The sequence below is a fragment of the Giraffa tippelskirchi genome, chromosome 4 (genome assembly GCF_054371585.1).
Source record: "Giraffa tippelskirchi isolate mGirTip1 chromosome 4, T2T-mGirTip1v1.2.pri, whole genome shotgun sequence".
NCBI classification, from domain to species: Eukaryota; Metazoa; Chordata; class Mammalia; order Artiodactyla; family Giraffidae; genus Giraffa; species Giraffa tippelskirchi.
Genome location: NC_137278.1, coordinates 147299694 through 147315050, shown reverse-complemented (window position 1 = coordinate 147315050; position 15357 = coordinate 147299694). Strand labels below are relative to the sequence as shown.

The 15357-nt window shown below is 37.4% G+C and overlaps 1 protein-coding gene across 4 annotated transcripts in view; it reads left to right on the top strand.

Moving 5' to 3' along the window:
• The window catches only part of HELB (DNA helicase B), an 80297-nt gene that overhangs the window by 13950 nt on the left and 50990 nt on the right, over positions 1-15357 (top strand). For all 4 annotated transcript variants that reach the window (XR_014082067.1, XR_014082066.1, XM_081589890.1 and 1 more), the window contains exons 7-11: positions 1765-1919; positions 8832-8913; positions 9437-9496; positions 10856-11084; positions 11911-12054. Coding sequence is in view for 2 of the 4 variants with exons in the window: in XM_081589890.1 (XP_081446016.1) it covers positions 1765-1919; positions 8832-8913; positions 9437-9496; positions 10856-11084; positions 11911-12054 (670 nt within the window). In the remaining 2 variants the exon portion in view is untranslated. The remainder of the gene's footprint in view (positions 1-1764; positions 1920-8831; positions 8914-9436; positions 9497-10855; positions 11085-11910; positions 12055-15357) is intronic.

Below are 15357 nucleotides of genomic sequence, written 5' to 3'. Positions count from 1 at the left end.
TGTCTCGCATATAGGGTTATCGTTACCATCTTTCAAATTCCATATATATGCATTAGTATACTGTATTGTTGTTTTTCTTTCTGGCTTACTTCACTCTGTATAATGGGCTCCAGTTTCATCCATCTCAGCAGAACCGATTCAAATGTATTTTTTTTAATGGCTGAGTAATATTCCATTGTGTATATGTACCACAGCTTCCTTATCCATTCGTCTGCTGATGGACATCTAGGTTGCTTCCATGTCCTGGCTATTATAAACAGTGCTGCGATGAACATTGGGGTACACGCGTCTCTTTCAATTCTGGTTTCCTCGGTGTATATGCCCAGCAGTGGGATTGCTGGGTCATATGGCAGTTCTATTCCCAGTTTTTTAAGGAATCTCCACACTGTTCTCCATAGTGGCTGTACTAGTTTGCATTCCCACCAACAGTGTAAGAGGGTTCCCTTTTCTCCATACCCTCTCCAGCATTTATTGCTTGTAGACTTTTGGATAGCAGCCATTCTGACTGGTGTGAAATGATACCTCATTGTGGTTTTGATTTGCATTTCTCTAATAATGAGTGATGTTGAGCATCTTTTCATGTGTTTGTTAGCCATCTGTATGTCTTCTTTGGAGAAATGTCTGTTTAGTTCTTTGGCCCATTTTTTGATTGGGTCGTTTATTTTTCTGGAATTCAGCTGCAGAAGTTGCTTGTATATTTTTGAGATTAATTGTTTGTCTGTTGCTTCGTTTGCTATTATTTTCTCCCATTCTGAAGGCTGTCTTTTCACCTTGCTTATAGTTTCCTTTGTTGTGCAAAAGCTTTTAATTTTAACTAGGTCCCATTTGTTTATTTTTGCTTTTATTTCCAGTATTCTGGGAGGTGGGTCATGGAGGATCCTGCTGTGATTTATGTCGGAGAGTGTTTTGCCTATGTTTTCCTCTAGGGGTTTTATAGTTTCTGGTCTTACGTTTAGATCTTTAATCCATTTTGAGTTTATTTTTGTGTATGGTGTTAGGAAGTGTTCTAGTTTCATTCTTTTACAAGTGGTTGACCAGTTTTCCCAGCACCACTTGTTAAAGAGATTGTCTTTTCTCCATTGTATATTCTTGCCTCCTTTGTCGAAGATAAGGTGTCCATAGGTGCGTGGGTTTATCTCTGGGCTTTCTATTTTGTTCCATTGATCTATATTTCGATCTTTGTGCCAGTACCATACTGTCTTGATGACTGTGGCTTTGTAGTAGAGCCTGAATTCAGGCAGGTTGATTCCTCCAGTTCCATTCTTCTTCCTCAAGATTGCTTTGGCTATTCGAGGTTTCCCAAAGAGTCTTAAATTAATTTAAATAGAAAGAAATATGGAGCCCATTGGTCCAATTTTCTGTCCTAGCTCTTCTGCTTTCTACCTCTGTGATCTTGGACATCCCCACTGTAGTTAACTAAGCATCATGTTGCTTTATCTATGAAATGAAGATAATACCTACCTTGTGTGGTTCTTTTGTGGTTTGGAGAAAAGTACATCAAGTTCTCAGAATGTTGGTTGGTAAATTTTTTCTAATACTTCAAATGTGCTAGGAGTAGGGGACTGATGGATAAATGTAGCATTGTGGTCTTGCTAAGTCTGTTTTGAAACTCATTTACTATTTATAATACATCTATGGGTGGCCTTTTCACCCTGTTTATGACTTATTCACAGATATTATTGTAATGACATTATCTCTGCTTGTATATGAAGACACATTTTTGGATACTAATGTTCTTGGTGTATTATTTTATCTTTATTTAAGAATCTCAAGACGCCAGTTTCCAACATTTGATGCAGAGTTGAATATCTCTGATAATCTGACATTCCCTGTCTCAATACAAGATAAATCATTTATTTTTGTCAGACTCCCAGAAGAAGATGCCAGTTCTCAGTCCTCAAAAAGTAATCATCAGTCTTGTAAGTATAAGCTTTTATGTTATATAGGGTTAAATATTTCAGTTTTATAATTCAGTTATTAAATAACTACTTGTAATTTTATTTGACAGTAATATAAATATTGCTAGTAAAACATTAGGCACTGAAAATAAAGTTATTTAATGTATTAATTTAATAAATTTATTAATCATCAAAAGCAGATTACTTTCAAATTTTGTAAAGAAGTGAGCTCATGCATACTAAAGGGCTGAGTAAATATTTGTTGAGTAAATAAGTGGATGTAGATGATTAGTTTGCTGTGCTGTGCTCAGTGACTCAGTCATGTCTGACTCTTTGTGACCCCATGGACTGTAGCCCGCCAGGCTTCCTCTGCCCATGGGATTCTCTAGGCAAGAATACTGGAGTGGGTTGCCATTTCCTCCTCCAGGGGATCTTCCCGACCCAGGGCCGAAGATGATTAGTTTACAATAAAGCAAAAGCCCCAGTAATCCCAAGTTTATTCTTAATGAATGAAGCTTTTTTTTTTTTTTAACAACAATTGGAAACATTTGTTGTTTTGAGGACATTTGTGAAACAAAAGTAATGACTGTCAAACAGTTGCTAAGCTGAGTTCCTAACAGTTCTGTTTCTAATAAAATGGACAAACATCACTTCTAATTAGGAGTGTTAGGATAACAGCGTGATAGCATTGGGAAAATGCATGGGACAGGGGACTCTGCTCCCTGTGTGTATGACTCGTGTCTCATCACTCCACCATTGGTAAAGTGGGGGTCATAGTGACAGTATGGAACAGTTGTGAAGGCTGAGGGCATTTGTCAGTTTTGAGGAGCTATGTAAATGTTATTTTTTTATAAATCAGTTCAGTCTTTCAGTCGTGTCCGACTCTGCGACCCCATGGACTGCAGCACGCCAGGCCTCCCTGTCCATCACCAACTCCCGGAGTTTACTCAAACTCATGTCCATTGAGTCAGTGATGCCATCCAACTGTCTCATCTTCTGTCGTCCCCTTCTCCCACCTTCAATCTTTTCCAGCATCAGAGTCTTTTTCAGGGAGTCAGTTCTTCGCATCAGGTGGCCAAAGTATTGGAGTTTCGGCTTCAACATCAATCCTTCCAATGAACATTCAGGACTGATTTCCTTTAGGATGGACTGGTTGGATCATGTAAATGTTATTTTTTTGGTAAATAATAGATATTAAATTATTACTCCAAATGAATTTATTTAAATGGATTATAACTTTGGATCTTTATATTATAAACTTGCTTAGCAAGCTTTTAAAAACAGTGTAGTGGTTTACTTAAAGTTGAATTGGTGAAGATTTAAATGGTTATTATTGAGGATTTATTGTAGTTGCCACAGTTCTTCAAATTATGTGATTCTTACTTAACAGCTTTCACTCGGCATGTGACATTAATTGACATCCAACTTTATCTGTAAGCCTTTCCTTCTCCGTGTGTGTCCCCATCTCAGTTCCCTTGGGTTAGTGTTCATTCACACATTACGACATTCTTTTTTTAAATGAGATCATGTAATAATGGGATTCTATAAATGTGTTTTTGTTGGTGTTTTTTTTAAATTATAGAAATCATTTATATTCCTTAACAGAAGTCAAATGATACAGAAGCATTTGAAATAATATTTCCTTTAATTATTCCCACTACTCTTCCCCTGAGTCAACTCCCATAAAAGTTACATCCATAGGAAGAGCTTGGTGTTTATCTTTATAAAACTTAATTATATCCATTTGTATGTGTTAAGTCACTTCAGTCGTGTCTGACTCTGTGCAACCCTATGGACTGTAGCCTACCAGGCTGCCCTGTCCATGGTATTCTTCTGGCAAGAATAGTGGAGTGGGTTGCCATGCATACACAGACATATATTAGTTTTACATAAATTGGATTATAAGCTGTGTATTGTTTTTTGGCTTGTTGTTTATTCCACATGTTGTGAATAATTTATAGATAATGTTTATCCTCACCACAGCTTAGTTCATAGTAGATATTAGTACAATTGAAGAAAATGAGACAGCTATGGTTAAGAAACTTTCTTTCTCTGCTATTCCATTTAGATCTACCTGAAATAAGTTTAGTTTTATTTCTGGCACCCATTCTTTACATTAATGAGAATGTACTTAAAAAAAAAGTTGTTTCAGAATGGTAGCATAGCTTAGCTGATGCGGTTTCTCTATTTTAATTATAAGCTTCAGCTGGAAAATGAGTCTCTTCTTTAAGAGAATTGAATAAATACTCCTTAGAGAGGCATACAGTACTTTTTCATGAATAATTAAGTATTATTACTTAATACTTAAGTAATAAGTATTTCTTAATAAATTACCCAGTTATTCCCATTATTGCAAGATACAAAGCCCTGAGACAGGCTTCGTAGCTGGGCTGGAATTCCAATGATGTTAAAATGTGAGAAAAAATGCATATCTTAGAATCAAGGAAATACAGTGCATATATTGATCTGGGATTTGTAGGGAGAGTGAACAAAGCAGGGAGCAGAACAGCATGATCCTGTGCTTGTGAAAGGGTTCTGGGAGACCTTTGCAAACAGGGCTTGGCTGGGGGTAAACTGAGTGTTGGCCATGTTTTACTGATAACCCTTTCTTCATCTGAAAAATGAAGGGCTCCATGAGCAACTAATTCAGTCTTCCTAGATAGAGCAAGGCTTACAAGTACTGGGCTTTTTCATTCCCTTTTGATTTATCTGTGAGGGAAAGACCTAAAAGCCTGAAATGTTTTTTCCCCAATTTTTGTATCTTCTCTCTTTCCTGAGAAAAGTTTCCTGATTTGTAACATTGCTAAGAGAGATGAGTGGAAGCCAGCTTCTCAGGCTGTGAGGAAGGACAAGTTGTAAGTGGGTATTATCATTGTCAGTGATCTGAGCGCTGAAAGAGGGAGGCTGGCCACCCTACCCTGTTGGAAAACTTCTTTTACTTCCAAGGGCCTCCGTTTCACTTTCGTAGCAAGGATGTAATTAGTGGTGAGAGTTAAACTATTTAATAGCTGGTAGAGTCTGGTCCCTATTGGAATAGATGCCCTTCCTGTGTCAGGGTTAACCTATTAATTGTTGAATCATGGGGAGATCTGGGGATTCTGGAGGAGGGAAGGACATGGTTGGGGTGCGAGGGAGGACTTCGTGGTGTTTGGGAGGTAGCTGTTTTCTAGTCATTATAGAAATATCTCCCTATTTTATACTGATCTGTATCAGCTAAATGTCAGCTCTGGGTATAATAATACATGCATTATATGCATATTGTGATGATTAAATTAAAGATGAAATCACAGATGCAGAGCATATAGATTATCAAACTATAACTGATGACCACTAGTACCACCAGAGCTTAAAACAGAAGTTGTACTTCAGTAATTCTGTTACATATTTTGTCCTCTTGCTCATACTTTAAATTCAGCATTCACAAACCATCAATAAATATGCAGTGATGATACTACAAATTAGGAGCTGTCTGGGCTAGTGGTTGAGAAAGAATGTCTGGAACCCTTGCCTTTATTCTGTTTTCTTTTGTTCTGGCTGATGAAGCAAATAAGGTTGATGCTCCCATGGTGAACCTGTATCCCATTTGATGAGACCTCTTAGCAGGAATTCTGAATTAGTTTCCCCTCAGTCTCTCCCATCAGGAAGCTTCCGTAAGCCTGTTATCCTTATCCATCAGAGGGCAGACAGAATGAAAACCACAATCATAGAAAACTAATCAAACTGATCACATGGACCACAGACTTGTCTAACTCAATGCAGCTATAAGCCATGCCATGTAGGGCAGCCCAAGACGGACAGGTCTCAATGGAGAGGTCTGACAAAAAGTGGTCCACTGGGGAAGGGAATGGAAAACCACTTCAGTATTCTTGCCTGGAGAACCCCATGAACAGTATGAAAAGGCAAAAAGATAGGAAACTGAAAGTTGAACTCCCCAGGTTGGTAGGTGCCCAATATGCTACTGGAGATCAGTGGAGAAATAACTCCAGAAAGAATGAAGAGACGGAGCCAAAGCAAAAACAACACACAGTTGTGGATCTGACTGGTGATGGAAGTAAAGTATGATGCTGTAAAGACCAATATTGCATAAGAATCTGGAATGTTAGGTCCATGAATCAAGGCAAATTGGAAGTGGTCAAACAGGAGATGGCAAGAGTGAACGTTGACATTTTAGGAATCAATGAACTAAGATGGACTGGAATGGGTGAATTTAACTCAGATGACCATTATATCTACTACTGTGGGCAAGAATCCCTTAGAAGAAATGGAATAGCCCTCGTAGTCAACTAAGGAGTCCGGAATGTAGTACTTGGATGCAATCTCAAAAACGACAGAATGATCTCTGTTCGTTTCCAAGGCAAACCATTCAATATCACAGTAATCCAAGTCTAGGCCCCAACTAGGAATGGTTCTATGAAGACCTCTGAGAAATAACACCCAAAAAAGATGTCCTTTTCATTATAGGAGACTGGAATGCAAACGAAGGAAGTCAAGAGATACCTGGAGTAACAGGCAAATTTGACCTTGGAGTCCAAAATGAGGCAGGTCAAAGGCTAACAGAGTTTTGCCAAGAGAACGCTCTGGTCATAACAAACACTGTCTTCCAACAACACAAGAGAAGATTCTACATATGGACATCACTGGATGGTCAGTACTAAATCAGATTGATTATATTCTTTGCAGCCAAAGATGGAGAAGCTCTATACAGTCAGCAAAAAAAAAAAGACTGGGAGCTGACTGTGGCTCAGATTATGAATTCCTTATTGCCAAATTCAGATTTAAATTGAAGAAAATAGGGAAAGCCACTAGACCATTCAGGTATGACCTAAATCAAATCCCTTACAATTATACAGTGGAAGTGAGAACTAGATTCAAGAGATTAGATCTGATAGACAGAGTGCCTGAAGAACTATGGACAGAGGTTTGTGACATTGTACAGGAGGCAGTGAGCAAGACCATCCCCAAGAAAAAGAAATGCCAAAAGGCAAAATGGTGTCTGAGGGGGCCTAACAAATAGCTGAGAAAAGAAGAGAAGCAAAAGGCAAAGGAGAAAAGAAAAGATATACCCATTTGAATGCAGAATTCCAAGGAATTGCAAGGAGAGATAAGAAACCCTTCCTCAGTGATCAATGCAAAGAAATAGAGGAAAACAATAGAATGGGCAAGACTAGAGATCACTTCAAGAAAATTAGAGATACCAAGGGAACATTTCATGCAAAGATGGGCACAATAAAGGACAGAAATGGTATGGACCTAATAGAAGCAGAAGATATTAACAAGAGGTGGCAAGAATACATAGAAGAACTATACAAAAAAGATCTTCATGACCCAGATAATCACGACAGTGTGATCATTCACCTAGAGCCAGACATCCTGGAATGTGAAGTCAAGTGGGCCTTAGGAAGCATCACTACGAACAAAGCTAGTGGAGACAATGGAATTCCAGTTGAGCTGTTTCAAATCCTAAAAGATGATGCTGTGAAAGTGTTGCACTCAATAAGCCAGCAAATTTGGAAAACTCATCAGTGGCCACAGGACTGGAAAAGGTCAGTTTTCATTCCAATCCCAAAGAAGGGCAATGCCAAAAAATGTTCAAACTACTGCACAATTGCACTCATTTCACACACTAGCAAAGTAATGCTCAAAATTCTCCAAGCCAGACTTCAACAGTGTGTGAACTGTGAAGTTCCAGATGTTCAAGCTGGATTTAGTAAAGGCAGAGGAACCAGAGATCAAATTGCCAACATCTGCTGCATCATCGAAAAAGCAAGAGAGTTCCAGAAAAACATCTACTTCTGCTTTATTGACTATGCAAAGCCTTTGACTATGTGGATCACAACAAATTGTGGAAAACTCTGAAAGAGATGGGAATACCAGACTACCTGACCTGCCTCCTGAGAAATCTGTATGCAGGTCAAGAAGTAACGGTTAGAACTGGACATGGAAAAACAGACTGGTTTCAAATAGGGAAAAGAGTACGTCAAGGCTATATATTGTCACCTTGCTTATTTAACTTATACGCAGAGTACATCATGAGAAATGCTGTGCTGGAGGAAGCTTTAGCTGGAATCAAGATTGCCAGGAGAAATATCAGTAACCTCAGATATGCAGATGACACCACCCTTATGGCAGAAAGTGAAGAACTAAAGAGCCTCTTGATTAAAGTGAGAGGAGAGTGAAAAAGTTGGATTAAAACTCAACATTCAGAAAACTAAAATCATGGCATCTGGTCCCATCACTTCGTGACAAATAGATGGGGGAACAATGGAAACAGTGACAGATTTTATTTTCTTGGGCTCCAAAATCACTGCAGATGGTGACTGCAGTCATGAAATTCAAAGATGCTTGCTCCATGGAAGAAAAGTTATGACCAACCTAGACAGCATATTAAAAAGCAGAGACATTACTTTGCCACCAAAGGTCCATCTAGTCAAGGCTATGGTTTTTCCAGTAGTCATGTATGGATGTAAGAGTTGGACTATAAAGAAAGCTGAGTGCTGAAGAATTGATGCTTTTGAACTGTGGTGTTGGAGAAGCCTCTCGAGAGTCCCTTGGACTGCAAGGAGATCCAACTAGTCCATCCTAAAGGAAATCAGTCCTGAATATTCATTGGAAGGACTGATGCTGAAGCTGAAACTCCAATACTCTGGCCACCTGATGGGAAGAACTGACTCATTGGAAAAGACTCTGATGCTGGGAAAGATTGAAGGTGGGAGGAGAGGGGGTGACAGAGGATAAGATGGGTATTGCATTACTGACTCAATGGACATGAGTTTGAGTAAGTTCCGGGAGTTGGTGATGGACAGGGAAGCCTGGTATGCTACAGTCCATGGGGTCAGAAAGCGTCAGACACGACTCAGGAACTGAACTGAGTGATTGAAGCAGTGTTATAATTCAGTGCTTTTCTGTGTTAACCTTTTTCTCTTGAATTATCAGATTTATATTCTGCAGTTAGTACTTTACTCAAAGAAAAGGACCTAGAAGACGTGAAAACATCACAATTTATTGCATTTAGAAGGTAAAGCATTTACAATATTTTATTGCTTTTAAAAGTGCACTTTTAAATTTCATACCTTATTAATCTAGATACTATTGAAATGGGAGACTCTAGTTTTTCATCACTGAATTGTCTCTTATTTTGAGGTATTTCTTTGGTAGACCCAGCAGAAGGCAGTTTTTAAAGAGGGCTGTTCATTCATACGTTCTTTCATTTACTGGTCACACTGCACAATTTGTGGGATCTTAGTTCCCTGACTAGGGATAGAACCCAGGCCCATGGCAGTGAGAGTACTGAGTCCTAACCGCCGGACCATCAGGGAATTCCCTAAAGAGGGCTCTTTCTACCAAATATTATATTTGGTAACTAATAGGAAATCTGAATGGAAGAAATACTTATACTTAAATCAAAATTACTAAATACCTTTTCCTGAGGAACGTTCTGGAAACTTCTGATAGAGCTCCATATATCATAATTGTTGGTAATAGAAATCTATGCAAAAGAGATTCCATTAAAGTGACCCTTGCATTTTCCTGTGTTGCAGGCAGGACTGTGATGTGATCAACGCCTGCTGTTGCAAGCACTACACAGGACATCTAATCAAGTGAGGACAGTGCTTCCTGGATTCCTTGTACTTTTGTTTGTTTATCATTGTAGTTTATCATTGACGTTTATCACTGTAGTGATAAATATGCAAATGTAGTTGCATATTTAAAAATCTTTTTTCTCCATTGTGAAGTCGGATGATCTCTTCAATTAAGTATGATATAGATCCTTGGGAATTTTTGGTAATGGAGAAAAATAAGGAATAAAATTGTCCTTGTGGTTTCCTACCTCTAGCCTCTGCAAATTGAGCTTTGAGATTTTAGGGCAGTTTTTCAAATTAGATATGTTTGGAATGTGTTCAAGCACCTTAGCAACAGGATGCCTGCAGAGAGTACCTTAGGTGACATCTATTGGGGAAATAAGCGAATAGAAAAGCCATGCTGTTCACACGTAGGACAGGCTAAATAACTTCTCTTGCATTTATCAATAGGGCTTCCCTTGTGGCTCAGCTGGTAAAGAATCCACCTGCAATGCAGGAGACTGCAGTTTGATTCCTGGGTCGGGAAGATCCCCTGGAGGAGGGAAAGGCAACCCACTCCAGTATTCTGGCCTCGAGAATTCCATGTACTGTATTAGTCCATGGGGTCACAAAGAGCTGGACATGACTGAGCGACTTTCACTTAATAATAATAACACCATTTATTAAGTGCAGAGAACCCAGAAATGTGTAAGTTACTAGGGGATCTCCTTGCCTATTAAGGAAAGACACAAAAAACCATAATAGGTACCCCAACAAAGGGTTAAAAAGCACACGATTGAGGCCATTGAGTCTGGGTCTCAGTCTTGAGCAGGTAATTTCACCTTTCCATGTAAGTAAAAGAGCATACTTATTCAGAATCTCCCTCATAAAGTTGTAGTAAGGATGAAATGAAATAACATAAAGCACTTACCAATTTGCTGCTATTATTCTGATATAGTGTCATAATTATTATAATAGAAACATGTATAAATGTGTGAGACTTCAATTGGAGTAGTGATAACAGAGATTGGAGAGGAGAGGATGAATTTAAAAGGTAGAGTCAGTAAGATTTTTGGTAACTTTTGGAATGTGAAGGGAAAGACAGACATCAGCCTTTATGCCAAAATTTCTAGCTTGACAAAAGTCAGCTGGGAAATGTCATTGAGTTTGAGGTGCTGCAGTGAGTGTAGGTAATCAGATCACAACTGATTACCTGATTTACTGGTAAATAACTGAGCCTCCTGATTTCTTGGTGACCTTTGGAGAACAAAAGTGATGTAAAGAGTCTGTGGAAATTATTTTGAGAATTGGATCAGATCTGAGTGGGAGTCAGTGCATAAAGAAAATGAAATTGAGATGTTCCAAACTCTCATACTGTATTCTTATTTTCTATCCCAGAAACCATCAGAATAGACTTGAATTTGGAGTTGGTGATAAAATTTGTTGTACCAAGAATGCATATCTCTCAGACTTACTCCCTGAAAAAACCTTCAACAGTCAACAAGATAATGAATTAAAGGCCAGTGGCAAAGACTTTAATGGTGGTACTCCTGGTTTTGCTAAAAATAAGTATGACTTTGAAAGTGGTACTCGACTCTGCAATGGAGAAATATTTTTTATAACAGCGGTAGGTGATAACAGAAAAATAGTACCTTTTTACCTATGAGGGATAGATTTGGTTTTCTTTTTATTGCCTGAGGATTGATTCAGAATCTAATCATATGAGAGCTGACGTTTGTTTCCCATAATTTTTTGTTAAGAATTTTTGGCTTTGTATCCATGAGGAATCTTGGTTTGTAGTTTTCCAGCGATATCTTTTCTGATTTTATGAAGCCAACTAATGCTGGCCTCATAAAATTAGTTGGGAAATGTTCCTTTCTCTTACGTTTTCTGGGAGACTTTGTGAAGAAACAAATTTTTATTAAGTTTGAAGTGCTCGAGTAACAAAACCAAGGGACAAGTGACACACTTAATTATGTTTTACAAAGCAGCATTTCCTTGGTTGCTGCTTAAAAATAGAAGCTATACTATAGAAGTGATGTCCTTGAATTTGCCCGTGTTGTATAAACACCTTTGTAAACTTAAAAGTTTATTCTTTAAAATTTGTAAAGAAAAGTGAACTCTCTGCCAAAAATATGTGCAGACTTATACAATCACTGCAAGAAGTAAAATATGTAGTCTTCAGAGTAAGAACAACAACACAAACTGTTCTCTGAAGAGTCAGATTAAGGTTAAATTTCAATGACCAAAAACTTCCACTTATGTTTATTAAAGTAGTTGGGTATGTCTGTATTCAGTTGGTGCTCAAGCATAGATTTTAAGCTTTTTGAAATTCTTAACAATGATTCATGCTATTTTATTGATAAGGTGCTTGCATTTTATGTTCAATCCCAAATAGACCTTTGCAGAGTACGTATTTGAAAACAAAGAGCAGTTATTTGTTTTGGTGACAGGATAAAACTGATGTAACTTTTGGAAAGAAAAGATTTTTGACCATTAATAATATGGCTGGCCTAGAAGTAACTGTGGATTTTGGGAAACTAATGCAACATTGTCACATAAAACATGCATGGGCAAGAACGATTCATACTTTTCAGGTAAGACTGGACTTTTATAAAGTGATTTAAATAGCTTGCCAAGATGGAGTACCTTGCATTATTTTCTTCCTAATTTTTGTTGCTTTTATTATTTTTTAAAATTAGTAAACAAAATACACAATAGCACAGAAACTACTGTATAGACACTAACGTTTTGCTCGTTCTGCTTCAGAGCTCTCTATATTTTCCAGATCTAAGACACTGCAGTTAAAGCCTCATTCTGCAGGTCTTCTTCCTCTCTCTCCCAGGGGGAGGGATCAGGACCCGGAGGACTGAATTTCCCCCTTGCTCTGTCTCCAGTGCCACTTGGCATGGCACTCTTACTTAGCTTGTCTATTTAAAATTTTGATACTTGGTTCATTGTGGATCCTTTTTGCTCAAATTTTAACTTAAATTATTTTCTGAAATCGAAGTATAGTTGATATACAATGTTTCAGGTGTACACCAAAGTGATTCAGTTATACATATAAATATATATGCATATGTTTTCAAATTCTCTTCCATTATTGATTATTATAAGATATTGAACATATCTAATACCATGTGCAATATAGTAGGTCCTTGTTGTTTAATTTATATACAGTAGTGTGTATCTGTTCATTCCAAATCCCTAATTTATCCCATCTCTCCCTACCCTCCCCATTCCCTTTTGGTAACTGTATGTCTGTGAGATTGTTTCTGTTTTGCAAGTTAGTTTGTTTGTATCATTTATTAGATCCTACATATGTGGTATCATATGATATTTATGTTTCTTTATCTGATTTCACTTAGTAATAATCTGTAGACCCATCCATATTGCTTCAGATGACATTCGTTCTTTCTTTTTTTTTTGGCCATGTTGCGACTTGTGGGCTCTTAGTCCCCTAACCAGAGATTAAACACGGGCCCGGCAATGAAAGCACTGAGTCCTAAATACTGGGCCACCAGGGAATTCCCTATTTTTAGTTTTTTAGGAAAATTCCATACTGTTCTCCATAGTGGCTGCACCAATTTGCATTCCTGACAACAGTGTAGGAGGGTTCCCTTTACTGTCTACTCTCTTCAGCATTTATTATTTGTAGACTTTTTTGATGATGGTTATTTTGACTGATGTGAGGTGATACCTCATTGTGGTTTCAATTTGCATTTTTCTAAGAATTAGTGATGTTGAGCATCTTTTCATGTGACTGTTGGCCATCTGTATGTCTTTGTAGAAATATCTATTTAGGTTTTCTGCCCATTTTTTAATTTTTTTGGAGATGTATGAGCTGTTTGTATATTTTAGAAAGTAATCCCTTGTTGGTTGCATTGTTTACAAATATTTTCTCTCAGTTAATAGGCTTTTCATTTTGTTTATGATTTCCTTTGTTGTACAAAAGTTTTTAAGTTTAATGAGGTCCCATTTGCTTATTTTTGCTTTTGTTTCCATTCCTTTGGAGATGGATCCCTCAAAATATTGCTGTGACTTATGTCCAAGAGTGTTCTTATGGTTTCCTCCAGGAGTTTTAAAATGGTTGGTCTTACATTTAACTCTTTAATCCATTTTGAGTTTATTTTTGTGAATGGTGTTAGAGAATGTTCTAATTTCATTCTTTTACACTTATCTGTCTAGTTTCCCCATCACTACTTATTGAAGGGACTGTCTTTTCTCCATTGTGTATTCTTGCCTCTGTTCTTATAGATTAATTGAGCATAAGTTTGTGGTTTATTTTGGGGCTTTTTATCCTATTGCATTGATGTTTGTGTCTTTTTTGGTGCCAGTACCATACTATTTTGATGACTGTAGCTTTGTAGTATAGTCTGAAGCCAGCAAGCGTGATTCCTTCAGCTCCATTCTTCTTTCTCAGGCTTGTTCTGGATATTTCCATTCTTTTGTGTTTCTATACAAATTAAATGTTTGTTCCAATTCTGTTAAAAATGTCATTGGTAATTTGATAGAAATTGCCTTGAATTTGTAGATTGCCTTGGGTAGTATGATCATTTTAACAATATTGATTCTTTCAATCCAAGAAAATATATCTTTCCATCTGTTTCCGTTGTCTTCAATTACTATCATCTATGTCTTATAATTTTTGGAGTACAAGTATTCTGCCTCCTTTTTATTCCTAGGTATTTTATTCTTTTTGGAGTGATGGTAATAAGTGAAATTGTTTCCTTAATTTCTCTTTCTAATAGTTCATTGTTAGTGTATAGAAATGTAACAGATTTCTGTATATTAATTTTGTATCCTGCAACTGACTGAAATCATTGATGAGTTCTGGTAGCTTTCTGGTGGCATTTTTAGGATTTTCTATATATACTATCACATTGTTGCAAGCAGTAACAGTTTTACTTTTTCCTTTCCAATTTGGATTCTGTTTATTAATATTTGTTTTTCTTCTCTGATTACTGTGGCTAAGACTTCCAAAACTATGTTTAATTAAAGTGGTGAGAGTGGGCATCCTTGTCTTGTTCCTGACCTCAGAGGAAATGCTTTCAGCTTTTCACTGTTGAGTATGATTTGTTGAGCTGTGGGTTTGTCATATATGGCCTTTATTATGTTGAGTTATGTTCCCTCTATGCCAACTTTCTGGCGAGTTTATTTTTGTATTTTTTTAAATTTGTTTTTTATGATTGCTGAGTTTCTTGGCATCCTCTTAAATTTTGTGTCCAAAGCAAGTGCCTTATTTACCCTCCCCTCACACATTCTCACCCTCCTCTGAGGTGATTTCTGACCTGAATTTGTCCATTCATACAGAAACAGGGTAAGCAAGTTTTACATAAATGGTATTGTATTGATTATATGTGTGTGTGTATATATGTATATAATATGCAACTTCTTTTTTCTTTGTTTAATCAACTTTATTGGGATATAATTTGCATATACATTTTAACTACAACGTGGGGTGCATTTTGACAAATGTATCCCCTTCCTCTACCCTTGTGAGGTACTTACCTTTTTAAAAAAAATATTTTTAATTGGAGGATAATTGCTTTACAATATTGTTTGTTTCTGCCATACAACAACATGAATCAGCCACAGGTATACACAGATCCCCTCCCTCTTCAGACTTCCCTCCCACCTTTTACACCATCCTACCCCTCGGAGCTGTCAGAGAGCACTGGGTTGAGCTTCCTGTCTTATACAGCAATTTCCCATTAGCTATCTGTTTTACGTATAGTAATATATGTTTCATTGCCACTCTCTCGATATGTCCCACTCTCCCCTTCCCCTTCTATGTTCACAGGTCTGTTTTCTATGTGTTTATCTCTATACCTGCCCTGCAAATAGGTTCATCAGTACTGTTTTTCTAGGTTCCATATAGTATACTATATTTGTTTTTA